This window comes from Heliangelus exortis, chromosome 3 (assembly GCF_036169615.1).
Source record: "Heliangelus exortis chromosome 3, bHelExo1.hap1, whole genome shotgun sequence".
Lineage (NCBI taxonomy): Eukaryota > Metazoa > Chordata > Aves > Apodiformes > Trochilidae > Heliangelus > Heliangelus exortis.
This window is the reverse complement of record NC_092424.1, coordinates 93,046,704-93,068,543: the sequence shown is the minus strand read 5'-3', so window position 1 is coordinate 93,068,543 and position 21,840 is coordinate 93,046,704. Positions and strand designations below refer to the sequence as shown.

Sequence of the window (21,840 nt, the reverse complement as noted above, 5' to 3'; positions counted from 1 at the left end):
AGCCAAATAAATGTTAGTAGTCAGACATTAAATCTTACAGAATATTAAAAATAATCACATGGTTTAGGATAACAAATACTACTAACGGTCATAAAGTTAGGTGGGGTTTTTTAATGAATAATCCGTAGTTAAGTAATCAGTTATTAGATAGCTAACACTGCATAGCATTGGAGCACATCTCATCTGACCTCTGTTGTGACTGAAACCTAAAAGGGCACAATCTATCTTCAGTTAGAATTAAAACAAAAACTAATAGTGTTTTGATATTTTAAACTTTTTAGCTAGTAACATCATAACCAAACTGTACTTTATATCTAGCAGCATTCACAAATAAATGCTTACACTTAATAATGGAAATAGTTTTCTTTTTTAAATGTTGCACAGGTGGAAGGTAGGGGAAAAGAGAAATAAGAAAAAAAAAAAATCTAATGAACAGATTAGCCAAGAGGTACTTTAGAAATGTTGACATTTTTACATTACATATTTGCCATATGATACAAGTTTGGTTTGAGTACAGAAAAGTCAGAATAAATACAGATTTAAATACAGAAAGTCTGTTCTGGTTTAAATACAGAAAGTGTTGAAAAATAAGATTCTTTATTAAAAGTCTCTAAAAATAGATTAGTTATTAAAAGGAATAAAATAAGAATATCCTGACCTAGGATTCAAAGGGAAAGCAATGATGAGCTTTTCAAACAAGAGCAAAGGAAATATACGTAATCATATACTCATTTGGGTTGGAAGGGACCTTACAGATCATCTTGTTCCAATTCCCTGCTAACAACATATTAGCTCTATGTTGCCTGTTGTTACGAAACATTAGCTGTCAGTAAGACTGAGGAAAATGACAGAACCATGCTTAATGCCAACTGGAAGTTCAACTGTTATTTTGTTTTGTATCACAGGAAATAGTGTTTTTACATCCAATAATTTTTTTTCAAGAAACATTTCAAATTGCAGGTAATGAAAACAGATTTATTCTGTTTATATTCCTGTCTATTAATCCCTTTCTAAAAGAAAAATGAGGTTCTTCATGAATTACAGATCTAGATAATAATAAAATCCCTAACATTTGAGACTACCCTAATATTATTAATTCTGAAAGTGGATCTCTAATGTCATTTCCAAATTATTTTATTCTGTCTTTATCACTATCAGTGTCTATTAGGTAGACATTTTTATTAGCTAAAAAAAATCTGCTTGAATTACACGTGTGGATATATCGAGCCTCCATAAAAAGGTTATAGCTAAGTTTAGATAGTTAGATTTATTCTAATGATTTCAATAAAAGCTTTAGTAGCCTTATTAATTCTTTGGAGATTTTGCTTATTACTTTGTATGAAAAATGTATCTGAATCTGGTGACCACTTGGCAGATGCAAAAGGAGTAATTTATTCATTTTGATACTAATGTTCAGAGTTTTTTAATTTAAATTAAACACTTTCACAGAGGAAAACAGCATGAAATGATAGTATAAAACATTTCTTATTTTTCCACTATATTTTGTATGATCTAGAAGACTGCAGTGCAAGCATATATCAGTTTTCTTTCTATTATACAAACTATCCAATATTATAAAACACTACTCTGAAGTAGTATCAAAACATTTATTGTAGAATGTTCTCTTTGTCTCAGGATTTCTGTAGAGAATTGCACTTCCCCTTTTTATTAAAAACATTTTTCATTCTGTGATTGCAAACACAATCTAAAAATGTGATCCAAGGGAAATATAAATATGTAAAAGACTCAGAAAATGGCTTGTGGTGCTTAATTTTCCCCATTAGACCTCATCAGGGACCTTTGGACTGTGATTTTAGCACTTTCCCAAAACACTCAAAATACCATGCTTTTGTTAGAGAAAAGAATGATCTTAATGTCAATAATCTTTTTTCTGTCTGCCTGTTTCATTTTATCTGATTTTGAGCCATACTGTCAATAGAGAGTAAATGCAAGGAATTACAAGGCATTATAAAGACTGATCAGTTTTATGCCTCAGGTGAAAGCACTAGGATTCACTTACAAGCAGGAACTTAATATTTCCTCAAGCCTTTAGAATTAAGAATTAAATTTAATTTAGATTAATCTGTGAAACTAACTACAGGTTCTCTGAATTCATATGTATGCAGAGCAATGAGGGAAAAAAAAATAATTGTGTAAATTTGACAGTTATTACCTACTAACACCCACAGGGCTCTATAAAAAACAAAGCAGTATTAGTAGCAGCCACAGCAGAAGTAGTAACAACAATAATAAGAATAATAATGTATCTCTGCTTTAATTGTTGAAAGCTATTACTGCCTATTTACTACTGCACATTTCATCTATGTGCCTTATGCAAGAATAAGGAAGGGTATTTCTTGAAGATGAACTGAATTAATTGTATTTTGAACTGATGTATATAGCTGTTCATTATAAAATCAATGTTGCAATAACACTATAAGGGTCAAAAAAAAGTGTGCAAGTCTTTGATCCCCATATGATAAAATTACCAACAGTGCACTGAAAATGAAAGTTGAAAATAATAATTAAATATTTAAATCATCTCTCAAAATATTATTCATGTCTGCTAAAGCTGTCAAATAATTTTGACAAGAACCTGACCTTATGGTCTTATGGAAGAGTTACTAAAGGCCACATATTACACCCTTGGAGCTTGCTTTTCCCAGGCTGAATCTCAGAAATCAAAGTAGTCCCAGTGCCAATTCTGCTACTTTCAAAAAATTTTTATTCTATAATAACTTACTGCAAATGCTATCATTTTTCCCACAGTAAGTAAAAATCCCAGTATGTAGAATTACTTCTTCCCATTTAACATCACCTTCCTGAAATCTGAGATTTGCTCATTTTAACATACATGCAATGATTTGGTCCTCCATTTACTGTTCTCCCAAATGGCTCTTTACTTATAATATGAAGCTCCTATTTAGTAATACACAGAAGTGAGTTAATTAAATAAAGTGCTGGCACTAATTTATTATGTAAATACCTGGAGGCTTCTACTTATCCTGATGCCAAATACCAAATCTATAGAAATGTTGAGGAAAACTGAAAGGAACATAATAATTTAAAGAAAATTCCAATACATTTTTATTAGTTTAATTCCTTTTTCCCAAGCATATATGCAATTTACTATGCAGCCTGTAGATTTCCTAGAATGTCCTATTTTTTGCCTAACAATTATCAGCTGACATTCTTCCAATAGAAAAGGTTCCCAGGAAAAGATTAAGAAGATAAAAAGAGAGATGAACAGTGAGCATCATGAACAAAGAAACTCTGACCACCCATGTCAAGACAAAGCCAATTTAATAGTCTGTGAAGTAATGGAGAACTGGAAATGCATAAATTATTGTGTAGCACTTGTCTCCTTGTGCAGTAAATGTAGGTTTATGTCAGCCTCATTATCAATCACAATGTGCTGCATGGGGTCTGCACATAGATAATTTATGTAGAATACCTGATAAACTATGAAAAAAAATAAATGGGGATGGGGGGTAAGGCTATATAAACAATGACAACAACCAAGGACACTGTCAGGTATGATATACTAACAACAGCTGCAGACACTTCCAACCTCCAGGGAAAAATATCTTCATACAAACCTTGATATCTTAGAGTTTTACATTTGACAATGTAACACTGAATAAGCCTGATAGTTCTGAGCAAGGGAATTGGGAACTAACTTGCAGAACAAATAAGGTAAGAAAAGTATTTGGAGATTTAATTGTAGGAAATTTCTTTTTTTCACACTGGGGCAAAGTGTTCTCAACTACTGCATATTTTGATTTTTCCTGTCAGGAAATACCCTTAATTAAATGAGAAACTAGTAATGAGTTTATTTATATGCTCTCAAATTGTGCAGCTAAAACTTTTTCTTTTCTACATGACTTTCAAAGTGTGCATGGGTAATAATAAGTATGATGATGGGGCCACTCCTCTTCAACTTCTTTACTGATTTGCATGAGGGGATGGAATGGACCCTCAGGAAATTTGCAGATGCACTAAGTTGGGAGGGAGTGTTGATCTGGCAGAGGGCAGGGAGGCTCTGCTGTGTGACCCAGGCAGGCTCCATTGATGGGCCAAGGCTGACTGCATGAGTTTCAATAAGGACAAACATCAAGTCCTGTATTTTGGTCACAGCAACACCAGCTTGGAGAGAAGTGAGGGGAGAGTGGCCCAGAAGCTGGGGGTGCTGACTGACAGCCAGCTGAACATGAGCCAGCAGTGTGCCCAGGCATCCTGGCCTGCATCAGGAACAGTGTGTCCAGCAGGACCAGGGAGGTGATCCTGTCCTCTGTAGTCAGCTTTAATGAGGCTGCACCTTGAGTACCCTGTGCATTTTTGGGCACCACAACATAAGGACCTTGAGGTGCTGGCGAAGGTGCAGAGAAGGGCAGCTAGGATGATCAGAGGTCTGAAGAACAGGCCTTATGAGAACACGCTGAGGGAACTGGAGCTGTTCTACTTGGAGAAGAAGATGCTGAGGAGAAACCTCATTGCTCCCTACAACTGCCTGAAAGGAGGTTGTAGTGAGACAGATGTTGGCCTCTTCTCCCTGGTGACCAGCGACAGAAGAAGAGGAAATGGGGTCAAGCTCTGCCAGGGAAGTTTCAGATTGGATATTAGAAAAAAATTTCTTTACAGGAAGCGTAGTTAAACATTGGAACATGCTGCCCAGGGAGCTGGGGGATGCACCACCCCTGGAGGTGTCCAAAAGATGGGTAGATGAGGTGCTATAGGGGATGGTTTAGTGCATGAAATATAATGTGTACATGAAAAGTACTTAAGAAAGTGTCCTGATTTAGGTATATGTAATGGGTATTCACCTATGACTTTATCCCTCCATTTCTCTATTTGCTAAAGTTGTGCTAAGTCCTTTCACTAGGAAGAAATTAAATGTGTATAATTTTTGTGAAATGTGTCACTGCACCAACATCTACATTCTTATGCCAAACAGTATTGTAATTACATTAAGAAGCTATGAATAAAAACTTCTGGTTAAAAAAAAAAGTTAAAATTTCAGTTGACCATTCATTTACTGGTTTTTGAGCTCCATTTATACTATGAAAACCACTAGGGTTCTGTACTTTAATTTTTTAACTGAACCTTTTCCTTTCTGAAAATACATAAAGTAAAAAAGAAGAAAATGTTAAAGCCAAGAGAAAATAAGTATGTTGATGGAGGTCAAAATAGCAAAAAAAAGAGAAGAAAATGAAGCAGAGGACAAAAAAAGGACAAAAACAGCAGAGGAAGGAAATTACAGAGGAATATCTGCACTCAGTTCTACTCAAAGATATAAGCTGCAACCCAACTTTCAGCAAGAGAAGTACACGTGGCAGTGGCTGAATAACACTAAATGCCAGTGATGAATGTGTAATCATTCAAGTTGTTGGGGTTTGTGGGGTCCCTTAAAGACCACCCCTGGCCATCACAAAACAAAAAAAAAAACATCTTTAAGTATTACATAGTTTCGAGGGTTTGTGTATTTTTTGAGTAGGGGACTTTATTAGCTACAAAATAGACAAATTCAAAGAGGAATATCCTCTATTTGATTTTCAAGAGACAGGCTAAAATAATGAAGAATTTAACAGCCATTGAGGCTGGAATAGTATATCTATGAGAAAGGCAAATGCAGATCACTTTCAGTATTCAACAAAGTAGTGAAAACAATGGATTTGTTTAACTCTTATCCATGTAGGTAAAGTACAAACATATGACACTGCAAATATAGCATATTACCCTCTTTTGGAAGGGGAAATTCTTTATCTGTCCTTGATCTGGTATTAAAAGATGAAGAAACAGGATCAGTAGAACTTTTAAATCATTACACTTTTATGCTTTAAAAAGTGTTCAGAAAACTTTGAAGGTTTTGAGGTTTATTTGGGGGTTTTTTAGTGGTTTCCATTTAGCCATATATACTTGGTTTCATTTCACCAATTAAAACTTAGTCACATTCTTATACATTCACTTTTTTTGGAGGTTGAATCTTTTGTTTGTCTTGAGTGTTGAATTACCAGTTAACACATTCTACCTGTATTTTGGATATATGGACTTATTGTGAAACCATAAGTTATAACACAGCAAACTTACTGCTAAGTCTCCTTCTTCAGTTTTTCTATGCCTTCATGTGTATGTGTCTATAAATTCTAAAATTCCCACTTTTTCCCCCTAAATCACCATTTCCAACTCAGTCCAACTGAAGCCCACCTGAGACTCATAAAATTAACAATGCACAATCTCAGCATAGTAAACCCAGGTGATATTCAGAAAGCAAATTTGAGATACTGAACACAGTTAAGGTTGAAAAATGTGTTAAGGCTCAGTAGTGTAGTCTCCTTCACTGAGAAACAGGATGGAAGGAAGAAGGTCAGAGGGAAGGGAAGCAACAAGGAATATAACTGTTAGTCTCTATTTCAGGTAATTACCTTAGAAGTGAAAAACTGAAGTGCTCAATGTGTTTCTCCATTTAATGTTAGAAATAATCTGAGATTAATAAATAAAGCAAATGCCATCAGAAATCATGCCAGAAGTATTAAGTGTGCTCTTTCAGTTACCACGAACTACAGTATTTTCCTGTGCTGCAGGAAAATAGATGGCACAGGGTGTAAAAATTAGTGAGTTCCAAATTCACAGTGACCTTTTCCTCCACTGTATTAAATCTATTTTGAGACTTATGAAATACTACAAATTGAGTAAATTATTAGCATGAGCCAGTACATTGCAAAGAATACACAAAAGTTTAGCAAAACTAGTCCTTAGATCTTGATCTTTTTGGTCATCATGATCTCTGTAACCCAAAACTCCATGGTACAGTTAAGAGTGTAAGCTCTACAAATAAAAATCAATACTGTGATACTGTAGGCTCCTCAATCTAATCTTAAAATTGAACCTTCAATATGCAGCTCAGTTTTTAAGAACTCTGTCACTCTTCATCAGAAGTAAAGAATGGAAATCTGCAAAGCTTTCAGCAAATCTTAAAATCAATTCACTATTTTAATACCTGGAAATTGTTTTTGCAATTGATTTTGTAAAGTTCATAGTTTAAAAAATGTTAGCAAGATTTTTTTCTTTAGAAAGAAGTAGGAAAAGATTTCCTTTCAGTCAGATGGTCCATCTTTTACTATCCAAAGGATATGTTACCTTTAGAGTCAGTTACTTGGGGACAGAAGCCCCAGTACTAGATTTGTATTAATAGACACTGGTACATTTAGTGTGGAGTTTATGTGAAAGGAATTTGAAGATACTGCAAGCCTTAGATATGTTCAATTTTAAGACTTCACTTTCATAGTCATCACGGTCCTGAAGCAAATATGCATGTTTCTAAGACAAATGAAATATGCTAAGAAAAAGCATATTCCCTTGTTGCAGCACTGCCAGATAAATACAAGATGAACAAAAACACTATTTATTTCCTCTTGCCTATTCTATTTGGAAACGAAAGACTTAAGGCTCCAATTGATTTTCTTGTGTTCTGATTACCAATATGTCTGTTGGCACAGCTCTTTACCTTGAACCCAGCTGGATCTAATACTGTTAATTTCATGGATTTCTTTCTGAGTGAAAGCTTCAAGCCTTGTACTCACACCTCTTCATTTTGAACACAAAATTATTGATTTGTCTGGGCATGCAATTGCTCCGGAGTATTGCTCTAACTGATTAACAACCTGCTCACAGAATACTACTTAAGAGTGCCTTTTTAAGTCCAAAGAAGAGAGTAGTAAATTAATCCACACCAATCTCATCAAGTTCTGCCCTAATAAAACCTAAATTCATTGAGAAAGATACATTGTACAGAATTAACAGAACTTCTGTCTTACTGTAGTAGACTGAGGTTTAAATGTTTTACCCAAATAAGTCTGAGCCTCCATAGCAAAGATGCACTGTACAATTTAATTGTACACTGCACAGCCAGTACCTATTTTGTATTATTATGGTTCATCTTTCTTGCAATCAGCAAGGAGGTTGCCATATTTGTTTTAATGTAAATATGAAGAACTGTGTTTAATTAAATTTCTTGAAAAGTCAAGGGAAATAAAATAGATATGAAAAATTAATGGAACAGTTTGAATAAAGATGCAAAGACACTCTCCTATTAGTAGTAATTTCCCTTATTTTCTTTTGATGTACATTTAGATTTTCACTTATAAATATATATTGCATTTTTCAGAATAAGAGACCATACATTACAGGATATATCTTTGCATTTGTCCATAATAAAAAATGCAAAAACATTTTTTTTCTAAAAGAAGTTAATTAAAAATCAAAGTTCATTCACTGACAGATATTTACTTCTAATTGCTAATACAACATAAAATAAAAGAGTACTGTTTGGAATTGAAAAAAAAAACCTTCAGAGAGAAGGCCTGCTATGGTAAAACTTTCTGTAATATGATGGTTTTGTACTTATGCCTATTTTCCTGAGTATATACCTTTCCTGAGGCACTTTATCTGTTTTAAGGAAAAGTCAACTTATATACACCTCAACGATATGCAGTGAATGCAAATTATCTTTTGTGTAGCTAAATATATTCATCAAATTATGGTGAGAGAAAGTTAAACAGTATTTCCTTAACGCAAGTCAAGAACACAGTGTTCCAAAAGCTTGGATAGCAAATACCTTGTTTGAAATCACAAAAGTATATACAGGGTGTATATTCATCTACTTATTATTACTTATATTTTATTTGTCTTTGAAATGCTAAATAAGTAAGTGAAAGGGTTTTTTTGCTACATTTTCTTAGATACAGGACATCTACTGCCTCTACCTGCTGCAGCTCAGGATAACCATGTCTAAATTTTAAGGGGAATCTAAAATCCTTCAGTTTGGATTGAGACAAAAAGAAAAAACATACCTTTTCAGGATCAGCTGTTGTAATGACCCACACACAATGTGCATTGTCTTCATACTGAACTGGATAATTTGGGGATGTAATAATCCCACTTGGTCCACGTAAATTAGAACCACATGTTCTCGCTAAAATGAAAAATAACAAATCAGGTTGCTTTTGATCAGTAAGTCGATTTAAAATAAGCATTATAAAATTGCCATAGCATTATTAACAACCAACTTGCTGTGAAAATATTATGCTGGTATATTCTATAGCAATCTACTTCCTAAGACATTTGAACCAGTCAAGAAAATCCTTAAAAATTACCTTAAGAGGAAGGAAACTGGTACTTTTCAATTAATCAGTCCAACATTTACATTACTCTAGGTAAAGTAATCAGAATTATCATATAAATATTCTCTTTACAGAGAGATTTGCCAAGTGGATGGAGAGAGTCTCCTATGTATGAATGTAAGGCTACTATGTGCTTTCCTTCATGATTTCTTCACGGATGAGAGGACAAAAGATTCAGTTGTGAAACCATCAGAATTCCTCTGTCATTCAGCAAATCTGAATAGTTAACATTTTTGAAAATCAATCACTTTAAAAATTATTTTTTCAAAGAGTATTAGTGATGTTTTCTAAAATATTCAAACTTACCAAAATATTTCAGCATTTCAGACTATTTAGAAATATTTATCCATCTAATTTCCTGTGACATGAAATAGTGCTATAGAACCCAAACATATTAAAAGTCCACTGTCATGTGCTAATACATGTTAACATGTTGGTGACATGTTAAAATGCAGATTTTTTATCTTACCATTTCTAACTACTTAGATACTGTGTATCTTGAAATATCTGAATCTTAGAACCCATCTCTCTAATCTTCATTAACCTCTGATGTAATTTAGATTCTTCAGTTACTTAAATTTCAGTATGGGCAATAGGAATGATCACATTCTGTAAAATGTGGTCTTCTTTTTCTAAATATTGAAATTAAGTACTCAACATGTTTCTGTTACTATGGCAAATTTTATTTTTCATCTTTCTCTGTGGCTGCCTCCATTATGAAGAATGAAACACGAGTATTTCATTACCTTACAAACTTGCTAGGAGAAAGCCTGTTCTTCCCCTTTAAAAGAAGTGTGACTGGTACAAACACAAACAAAAGAAACTAAAGGGAAATTAATTTCACATTTTCTAGCCTTTCACAGAATCAGACAGGTTGGAAAGGACCTCTGAGATCATCAATTCCAAACCTTGACCCACTTCTGCCATGGTTACCAGACTATGGCACTAAGTGCCACATCAGTCTCTTCATGAAAACGTCCAGGGACAGAGAATCCACCACCTCCCTGGGCAGCCCATTCCAATGCCTTATCACCCTCTCTGTCAAGAATTTTCTCCTAATACCTAACCTAAACCTCCCCCGGCAGAGCTTAAGTCCATGCCCTCTTGTCCTACTGATAGGTGACAGGGAGAAGAGACCAACCCCCCCCGGCTCCAACCTCCTTTCAGGGAGTTGTAGAGAGTGATGAGGTCTCCCCTGAGCCTTCTCTTCTCCAGACTGAACACCCCCAGCTCCTTCAGCCCTTCCTCACAGGACTTGTGCTGAATCGCTTCACAGCCTCCTTGCTCTTCTCTGGACCTGCTCCAGCACCTCAATCTCCTTCCTGAACTGGACACAGTACTCAAGGTGTGGCCTCACCAGCGCTGAGTACAGGGGAAGAATCCCTTCCCTGGACTTGTTGGCCACACTGTTCCTCATACAGGCCTGGCTTTATTTGAGTTGCAGCAAAAAAACAAAAAACAGAACACAAAAATAAGCCTCACCTCATCTGCTATCAGCACTCAGCACATTTTTTTTCTATGTTACAGACTAGTTGTTGAGAACTAACTGAAACTTCATAACTAGACTGATTCATTTATGACTAAGTTTTCTTTGAAAATGTTAAGGACAGAAACTGTCTTAGTACATTTCCCTGAATTTCACTTAAATCTCAGGCACACCCCATGGAAATCTTCCATAATGCTATCAGTATAAGCCAAAGAAAAACCCTCATTCTATATAAGTAATAAGAAATCTTCCATAATGCTATCAGTATAAGCCAAAGAAAAACCCTCATCTATATAAGTAATTCAACCAAAGCATCACTGAAAAGTATTAATGAGTTGTCTGAGCCTAACATGGAAAAAAGAACTAACAACATTTAAATATGCCACTCTATGCTGCCTACCAGCAATACAGAATGCTTGGGATACTGCTGTTCTACCAAGCAAAATATATTCCTTTAATTGCCAGAATAACAAGAGCAGATAAATGGGATCTGAAATAGAGGATAGCATTATTCCAGCAACCATACCTCCAGCAATACAAGAAGCAGGCAATTTATATTTGTTAATTAATTTTCAATTCATCTCACAAAATGTTTGCTAAAGCAGGAACTAATCCAGAGCTACAACTTGATAGAAACAAGCCCTTCAACACAGTTTGTACCTTGTCTAGCTACCCACAAAGAAGAAATACCAAAAACCACCTCCCTTTTGGAGTTGTTTTTCTCTGTTACTCTCTTATCCTTCTCCTGTTTGAACTTCAGGGATGAAGGAAAAAAAAGGAGTGGACAAAACCAAACCAAACACCAAAACCAAACCAAATCAAATCATCCAAGAGCTACCACTGAAATTCTGCCCAGAGGTATGTTTAGGAAATAGAGATACTGCACAACATTGCATAAAAACAATTCAGTAACCTTTTCTCTTAGAAAAACCAAGAATGAAATGCTTTAAGTTTTCCAAGCGTGGAATTCAAGAAAACTGGGAACATTCATGTTAGCACCATTCAGTTTCTGATTGCACTAAGAGGCCCAATCTGCCCTAAGGAGCCTCACTTGGGACCTCCTACCACTCCTTGCCCAGGTGATTCTCTTCATGGTGGGGAGAGAGCCTGAGCAATAACTCCCGAGCAGCTGCCTGCAATACCACAACAACCATGTCTGTGCCTTATCACAGACCTTCCTGATCCCACCCCACACCCAGGCTCTGAAGTCTCCTCCCTGCTGTGGTCTGTCACAGCCCCAGGGAGGTGCCCAGGGTGGTGGGATGGACCCTGGCTCTGAGGCCTGGCCCTGGGCAACCATCTGGGACAGGCAGACCCTGCTCCTCTGAGGTCCCCAGTGGACATTCAGCCCCTGCTGTGCCCCTGCAATTAAAGTCCTCACGGGGATGCTGCTTAATGTAAAAAACAAAGGAACTTGCCAACAGCAAGATGGTCCCTGTGTCTAGGTGTCAGCTTCACAAATTCTGAATTTATTAGGCACCATTCTGGAGTTAGCACCTTCAGAAAATCTCACAGGTTTCCAGTCATCAAGGCAACAGCATCTGCCTGTAATTTATCTGCTATTCCACTTCAAGTTGATGGTCATTTTGAAAATGTGGCAAACAGTTCTGTGCATTGTACATTTTAGTACTAAATGTTTGGTATGAGCGATATGAATATCTGCATCTTGAATGTCAGTAAATAGATTTGGAATAATACAGAACAAAAAAACTTGTATCTCTCACTTCCCATGATCCACAAATGTGCAACATTTACAGTGTTGTAATGCTGATCCACAATTATGACACTATTCAGCTGCAACAATGTTAATCTGTTTTAAGAAAAAGCAGGTTACTTATAGAGGCTGACTCAAACTGGCATGAAATTTTTGCTCCACTTTTGGAAGTATGCTTGAGGAAAGTAAATTGTTTTTCCAGCTGACTTTTAATGGCAAGATAGGATTAATTTAATCTATTTTGTTAGAAATTTACTGAAGAGAGTAAAGCATAATAGAGATTTTTGCAGATAATAAATTGGAAAGAACAGCAAACACTAGTAATAACACACATAATTCAGCAGCAAATAGCCCCTTTCTGATGAGCATTATGTTTACCATGCATAGGTTGATCCAGCTCACTTCTGCAATGTGTTACCAAACAAGAAAAAGTTCAGGAGAAACAAAAAGAAAAATGCACCTACCTCTGCAAATTGGCCTGTGGTCACTCCAGGCAGCCAGTGTATCTGTCACTCTCTGACAAGTGATGCTCTTAGAACCTTGCAGCACATAATTATCTTCACAGGAAAACTGTACACTTGCACCCACCCTTGAAGAAAACGGAAGAAAATAATTGAAATATTGTTTAAATGTCACCCCTCAGTTAAATGTAAATGTTGCCAAATGACAATATTTATAGGTCCAAACAAAGAAAATATGTTAGAAAATTTCTTAGTTTGTCCACTTTTAAAAGATGTAAGGCCAGGAATATAATTCAATTATGATACCAAGTGTCATCATTTTTTTAACTATGATTTCAGTAAATGCATAGAGAGCTATAATATTTCAGAAAATATATAATCACCATTCTCTCAGGCAACAAAATTTACTTCATGAATATTTTCAACCTGTGCAGATTCTCTTAAGCAAGAGAATAAATAGACATCTTAAACTGTCAAGAGGTACAACCAGGAATTACTAATTTCAGTAAACGGTAATCATTCATTCATTAAATATTCCTTACCTTGATGAAATTTCCTCTTAAAAATTATGATAAATTCAGAACTGGAATATGACTGTTAGAATTGTAACTTTGAATTTTGCCTCTTTAGAATTATTTGTAACTTTACTCATTTAATAATTTTTTTCTGAACAGTGCTGACTAACATGTATGTAGATTTAAAAATCTCAGAATAGTTACTATGTATCTCAAAGAGAGCTTTCATAAACAGTATTTATGTTTCTGTTTCCATTTATTATACATAACATTCTTGGCTCCCCACCACAATCAGCTTTTTTTCCTGTTAGCTTTCTTGTACTTGTAAATCCCTATGTGATAATCCCAAAGCTGAGAACTAAGTCACCTTGATAAAGCAGGTATCTCACTTTGGTCTTTCTAACTCATTGAGTCCTACATGCCAGGGTATTACTACATGACAGAAAAATCAGAGGTTAAAATTGTGCTGCTGAGAATAGCAGATATAATCTTATTCACTAATGCCCAGCTCATTCCTACCCTTCAAAAACAAGTAGTCTCTTAGTTTTACAGAGGATTTCAGAAAGAGAAACTATATTGTTTATCATTAGTATGATGTTCTTCTGTAACTTTTTTTTTCTCAAAACTCCCTAGGATCCTTTTTATTTTAAAAGAAATTTCAATCTGATGGCCAAAACATCTAGGAAAGCTTTAAAAACTACTTAACACTTAGTTCTTGAGCTGTCAGATGTGAAAAAATCAGAAAGGTATAGAAAATATTGGCCCTTCATTTCAGTAGTTAATGAGAAATGCATTAAATCCTTGAAGAATAACATAGTTTTTGAAAATTGTGTTCATTTTATGTTTGCCATAATATACTACCCTTCAGAACATTAAAACCCTCAGAAAAACAGAGCAAGTCTGATTCCAAATACATACTTCAAATTCATAAATAATGTTTCTCCTATTGTTAAGGAAAATATTATGATTAATTAATCTGCCATTTCAAAGTTCTAAACACCTAAATTTAAAATGCTTTGTCTCATATCTCCTAAATTTATGAGCTCTGAAAATTTAAATAATCAACCAGTTATTTAGCCATGACAAATGTAAATTGAGAACTGAAGTATTTAAAAATCATATTTGGTAAAGGCTTTCTCAAAAGTATAATGATGTGTGAACAAATATGAGAGTCAACACTTCCCTGAAGTTTGTTACTATCAGGATATGTAAAGAGGACTGCAATACTGTGCACATACCAAAAAATTAGAGTGAAATGAAATACATACTTATTGGATGTCTGCAATTGCAATTTCTAATTTAACATACCTGATTATTCCCCTCAAGAAAGAAAGAATGGGAAAAATGTCCCAGTAGGAATGCAAGTATTCTGATGTCTAATGCAGAAAGTCTAGAATATAATGTTTAGACTGCATTTTCAAAATTACAACAATATAAAACAAATTTATTATTAACAGATACATAAATACTGGCACACTAATTTTACCTACACATTTACAGTGATTCAACTTGTTTCTATACTGTTCCATACAGCATATTTTACTTTCTCATTATACTGCCCATACCATATAATACTTTAGGACATCTGAAATATTACTGTTTGTATCAATTTTAGGTTTCATTTAAGCCATCTACTGTTTTGAGATGTCACATTAAAATATTTTTTATTGATTTTGAATTATGCATTATGATCATATTGATTATGTTCTCATTCATCTAGCAAACTCTGAGTTGCCATTTCTCCCTCAAAATTAACACAAATATCCATTTAAATTTTTTTGTTTAAAAAACATGGAAAATCATCTCCCTTACTTCCTGAACTGAAGACAGTAAAAGTGTACCATAACAGATTGAAAAGGTTAAGATTTTAATACCTTTCTGTTTGCTTTATACTACTAGAACGAATGCCATTATTATGCTAAAATGATGACACCCTTTTCAAAGAACCTGTCATCACCAAATCAGCTGGGTCTCAGGTTGCTTGAAAATAAAACTCTCTGCCTTTCCATCAACCCCACTCACAACATGTCTTTCAGTAGACTGGAAAGGATTTTGAATAATGTACATTTTCATGTTTAAGTTAAGATTAATATCCAGAGTTGTCATTTTCCTGACAAGAACAATAGCTCCTTCTGGTGCCTATACTTGCCTTTTAGAAAACAAAAATACTGCCTTTCTTTTACTCTCCAAACTATTTTCACTAGATTGGAGAAATGCAACATCAAGCTAGATAAAGACAACTAAACTTTAAGATAGCTAAGGTATGTTTTAAATAGATACTAAAAAAAGAAGTTTACAGTAAAGGTTGCTGTTGCATAATCAGTTTTCAGAGAACAAGTGAAGTTTAGGATTAAAAGAAAATTTTACCATACATCAAATAATATTCAGAATTAGGGTCCCTAATCACACACACAAACAGCAAGTCATTAAAATACATTAATGTGTTTTGCTTATAGTATTTCATATGATGTTGCTTCTGCTGTTTTTTAAGATCTTACGCATTTATTGATACCCATAAACATTGAGATACATTAGGTGAAATGAAAATATTATCAGATGCTTCATGGGGTAAAGAAAGGAGAGGAATAGCTTTGCTTTGTTGAATGAGTAAGAATTGTTCATAAGTAAACTTCAGACACTTAAAATACCTTCGTGTGAGTCTGACCTCACTGATTTGCAACTGTCTCAAAAGAGCAATTTTAAAATGAATAGCCCTGGCTAGGGTGGAGGAGCTGTCTGGTCAGAGCTGAGAAGGGGTGACTCCTTGGGATGTGATAAGAGCTATTGGGTGGAGGCTATTCCTCTTCTGAGCACCAGCCTTCAATGCTGGGACATCCCTCCAGGCATGCTAATGGGGCTGGAGCAGAGCAAGGATGGCATCAGGAAGAAGCCCCTTTCCTGAGGGCCAACATTCAATGCTGGGACGCCCCTGGAGGCACGATGTACCTGGTTAAGTGGCTGGAAGAGAGGAGGAATGGCATCTGGACAAAGATAAGACTTGATGACTGGGTGGGGAACTACACCCTTCTGCTCCCCTCCAGGCAGCCTGCCTGCTAACGACCCTGGGTGACTGACAGCTGCCCCTTGGGAACAAAAGGACTCAGGGGTATATATTGCTGTCCATGCTCTGACTGGGTTGTCATCTTTTGACCCACCACCGTTACTGCACCGGACCCTACCCAGGATCAGCACCATCCTGAAGAACCTCACTGGACAGCTGGACCCTGGGTGGTAACTCTCTCTCTCTCTCTCTCTCTCTCTCTCTCTCTCATTTTTCCCACCTTCTTACCCTTAATTTCTCCTCTCTTCACTCTTTCTTTCTTATCAATTCTTACCACTTTTTCCTCTCTCTTTCTTAGATCTTCTTTTCCTCTCTACCTCTTTTCTAAATTTTTAATTGTCAAATAAAATCTGCTTGCACTCGACCATTTTATATGGTTGGACTTTGTTCCGCGTATCCAAAACAAAAATAAATTTTAATGCTACCTCGGACTGTAACAACCTTCAACACTCATCCATTCATAAGAGACTGTTCAAATCAGGAGATTCCTTCAGTTATCTTAAAATATAATTTGAGCTTTAAGCTTCTTTGAGGATTTTTCTCTTCTTGGTATTTTCATGCACAGCTGGGAATTTTATTGTTGGTCTCTCCTGTGCTGGGGATCACACATTTGGATCTGTTTCACAAAAATTATTGTAGATCTTTTTCTCTTTCAAGTTAGTGACTACAAGCTAGAAGGGAAAAGAAGCACTTGCTTATGTTTCTCCAGTTTACTAGTGCTCTTAGACCTGCTGGTCAAAGTGGGCTTTTTTAACAATTGTTCATATGCCACTGACTTGGCATCATAAGTAGATGAGAGACCACTTAGTTATATAAACACATAAAATCTGTACAAGACTCACAGATTCACAGAATAAATTCAATTAGAAGAGGATGTTATCTAGTACAATGCCCCACTCCAAGCAAGTTCAGTTGTAACAGAGGGCTCAGGGCCTTGTTTAGATGAGCTCTTAGTGCTTCTCTGGGTGGATATTTCACAAACTCTCTGGGAAACTCACTCCAGTGTTTGACCATCCTCATAGTAAATACACTATATATTGGGTTTTTTTGTTTGGTTGTTGTTTTTTTTTTTAAATCCTGAATCTAGTAGTAATTTGCCATGTCCCAGTTTATGCCTATTTCCTCTAGACTTGCTGGAGGAGTCTGGTTTTCTCTTCTCTACAATTTTCTGTTCAGTAGCTGTACACAACAACAAGAAAGACCTTTAGAATCCCTAAAGGCTAAGCAAACACATAACTCTCAGCTGCTTATATGTCTGTGCTGAGACTTCCTCACCAAATCTATCTACTAAATGTATCCTGGTATCTATAATTAATGGAGTGAGAAAGGTCCCCTCTCAGTTGCAAATTCATGCTATTTTCATTAAACACTCAGCCTATGGGTTTAACTCTTTTCAGAGATGCTTTTCTCTCTCCACTTATAACATAATGATCCTGGATGGTGCCCATAATTCTTTCAACTAAGTATTTGATTTGGAGGAATTCAGAAGAAGAGGTATTATCTGCACCCTTAATAACTATGAGAAGAGAGTAAAGTTGAGGAGGGAAACTGAGGCATACCTAGGCAAAAAGTAAAGTAAAATATTCTCCAAAATAACAGTGGAAGTATCCAGGTATCCTTTGGATGGATACATACAGATGTATTAATAAATCTTGAGAAAGATTTATATTTTTTATGTTCGTAATTTTTACTTAGTCTTCTACCAACTTACGATTCTCTCCTGAATATACGAAGTCTTAATAAAGACCTAGATAAAAATTACATTTGTTTTCCTGAAGAAGCAGAACTCTGGACAGCAAATAGATACTATTGTATTGTATCATATAATTTTGCTTGCAGCTGCTGTATTTTTCAAGGTAGAACACATGGAATAGGATAAGAGCATACATCTTCTGGTAAACTATTCTATCTCTCGCAAATTTATTGAAAAGCTTATTTTATTTCATTTCATTATTTTTAACGACACATTTAACTACTGCCCAGTTGCTAATGGAATCATGACTTTGCATAACACTGATTCTCTTAACACCGCAGTTGTTTATGAGTTTTCAAACTCCTCTGCAGGTAGAGAAAAATCCAAAAAGAGTAGGTCAGCCAGAAATAGAGGAAATTTTTTAAATATTCTCCCTGTCAGGTATGCCCTAGCTTGGAACAGCCTTGATTCAAAAGCCAGATTTAATTAACTTGCTTTCTGGAGTTGCAGATAAATTTGCATAATTTCTTCTAATTGCCATGAAGCTTCCCTTTTTTTCACTCTTACATTTGCTCTTTGGTCTGCCTGTCCATTCCCTGCTGAGCAATTAATAAATCTATGCATGATCTGAGAAGTTCCATACCCTTCCTTCATGCTCTTCTCTGCCACACCTTGAAGTGTCAGCTTTTTTTTACCCAAGAAGGAAAGAGCAACCTTCCTTCTTTCTCCTTAGGGGTCCATTTGACCTCATATTCCTTTTATAATGAATATAACAAAAGCTGAAAACATATAAGGAAATTACATTCATCAAAGCCTCAGACACTGAGTTTGACATGTTTCCTAAGCTTATTAAGAACTTCTATATAATGCAAAACCAGAAAATTTTCCTTTCTTCTCTGCTGTCCTTAGGAAAGGAGTTCTTCCTTTCCTACACAGACAACATTGTAAAGTTCTAAAATTCCCATTTAAAATTCACCACTTTTAAAAAGAAGCAAGCAGAAACAATTTAAGATATGCAATAGACTGAAGTTATTTTATCAAAGATTCAACACATTTAAAACTAGAGAAATTATACATATCTGTAGTTGCACACTCTGTGTACATGTAACAGGACATCCCTTCCTCTTGGCCATGTTGAAAACTGAAATATGCCTACCTGAAATCAGAGCCCACTCTCTTCCCATTTTCAGGAATTCCAGGATCAGGACATGTATCCGATGCAATTGAATCCCCACCCTGGGTCACTGAAAAGTAAAGGAAAAAAAAATTTAAAGATGCAGCTATAAGGGTGATTCTTCACTTATCCTGTATGTTAATTTCCACAGACTGAACACGACCATATGCATACTCATATTTTTTTCTTGACACAGTATAAATTAGCAACATATAAAGAAGACCTATATAATTGATTTCTTGGATGTTTTGTTTATTTTCTTTAGTTATCATTAAGTAAATGAAAAATCTTAAGCTTCTGTGAGAAAATGATTGATTTTCCATGGTCAGTAATCTTTTTATGGATATATAAGGATCCATGGCTTTACTCAAACAAGGAAAAAAAAAACTTTGTGAAGTCAGTTTCTGAAGTATTCACAATACACCACTGTAAGATCAGATCGCATAAGAAACTAATATCTCATTTCATCTTCTACCTATAGTAAAAGTTTGAAACAGGCAAAGGCTAAGAACCCAACTCTAATATAGAAATATTTTTACAAAGATAGACTTCATCACAAAAATAATCAGAAAACCCAGCAGAGAAATGCATTTGTAACTAGCTGAAAATGTCTCAAGCAGGTGAGGCTCAAAATCTCTGTTTTGTGATTTCAGGTATGAACAGAAAGAGAATGTATTTTATCATAAAGAAAAGACATAAAGTAACAGAGTACAACACTATACAACACTATACAACAATATACAGAAAACCTGAATTCTTTAACCTAGGTGGAGAAACATTCTGATAATCTCAGAAATGTTTTTGCAGATGCAATTAAATATGTTTTATTTAAAAATGCATTTCCTCATAAATAAAAACCCTAAGCATGTATAAAAATCCAGTACAGCTGGGGAAAAACTATGGCTTCTGGAATTCACCATCTTGAAAACACTGCAGACCAAGGGCCCAACCCTAATAATTTCACTAATGTTACTTAGCTTGATAGTAGTAAGCATGCATTTTATTCTGATAAGTTAATTTTGTAGTTTTGTGGGAACTGCCAGCATTGTAATTCTGTTACAGAAAAAAACTGATCTTTCTAGAAAAGTAAGTGATCTCCCCAGATAAATTATGATCTTAGGAAAATTTTCTTCCTAGCTATTATCTTCCTCTGTCAACATGCTCTCACATCAATAGCATGGAAAGGTGACTCAGGCTATCATTTACCCAGAGCAATACTATCTCTTGAAGAAGAGCAGATATCATATGTGGAACTTGGCACATTTTCCTCGCTGTTAAACATGGCCCAGGTTTTAGCTTCTGTTCTCCCCAGTGAACTGTCAAGTGTTGGTTGATGGTGGTTGCACGAGATGCTGTCATAGCAAAATAAATTAAATTCTCTCTTAAATAAACCTGTCTGGTTTTATCTTTCCAAATGGAAAGAAAGGAACAAATTTCTAAAATTAGTGAAACCATCTATAATCTTTAGTTGTTCAGGGATGTCGAGGACTCCGGTGCATATATAAACATATGGGATATATAATATAAAATATCTACATATAACATATTATCACACTTCCAGATGTTAATATGCTTAAAACCTTTACCTGAAAGTATTTTGGAATTTACCTAAATTTTAGCTTTTAAGTGTTTTTCAGTTCCAGCATTTGTTACCAATCAGACTGGAAATAGATAAAGTGATGTCCTAGTGTATCCCTGTCAGAGACCTTTATCTATCTTCCTCTGTTTCTGTCCTGCCAGAGTTCCCCTTTATCCAATTCTATGAAGTATTATCCACCGCTACTGAGATCTATAACACGTGAGAGTCTTATCTTGGAGTATGTCACTTCCAGAATAATTTTAAAACTTGCAGTCTCTTTCTGAAAGCATCTCTTAGATATGCCATATTCTATTCATCCAGTCATATGGCCAGTCTTTAAAGACTTTTGTATGCCCCTGAGAGACCCATGCCTTACATGTTTGTATTTGCGAGAGTCTGCTGACCTCACTGATTGGAATTTGCCTCAAAAGGACAATTTTAAAGTGAATAGCCCTGGCCACAGTGGAATGTACCTGGCCTGGCCAGAGCTGAGCAGGGGGTGAAACCCGGAGAGGGATAAGAATTAAGAACTATGGGCTGGGTGGAGACCTCTCCCCTTTTCTGAGGGCCAGCCTGCAATGCTGGGATGTCACTCCAGGCACGATTACCCTGGCCAGGGTGGAGGAAGCCACTTTGTACTGATGCTGATGTACCTGGCTGAGGGGGCTGGAAGGGAGCGGGGAGTGGTGCCTGGAAAGAGATCAGACCTGTGTGCTGGAAGCCCCCCCTCGAGGCGAGCCTGTTAGTAATGGCTCTGATGCTAATGGACCTGGTTTCTGTGGACCCTTTGGAATGAGGGAACACAGGGGTATAAAAATGGCTACTCTGGCCACCTTGTGTTTCATCTCTTGACCCACCACAATCTCGCATCGGACCCTGCCCAGGATCAGCGACATCTTGAAGAAACTTGCTGGACAGCTGCACCCCTGATGGTAACTCTCACTCTCTCTCACTCTTTCTCTCATTCTTTCTTCACAC

The 21,840-nt window shown here is 35.8% G+C and overlaps 1 protein-coding gene across 1 annotated transcript in view; it reads right to left on the bottom strand.

The window, feature by feature from the left end:
• CSMD1 (CUB and Sushi multiple domains 1) overlaps positions 1 to 21,840 on the bottom strand; it is a 956,173-nt gene that overhangs the window by 252,239 nt on the left and 682,094 nt on the right. The window contains exons 8-10 of the mRNA XM_071741767.1: positions 19,266 to 19,353; positions 12,844 to 12,968; positions 8,850 to 8,971 (exon numbers count right to left, since the gene is read on the bottom strand). Coding sequence (XP_071597868.1) covers positions 8,850 to 8,971; positions 12,844 to 12,968; positions 19,266 to 19,353 — 335 coding nt within the window. The remainder of the gene's footprint in view (positions 1 to 8,849; positions 8,972 to 12,843; positions 12,969 to 19,265; positions 19,354 to 21,840) is intronic.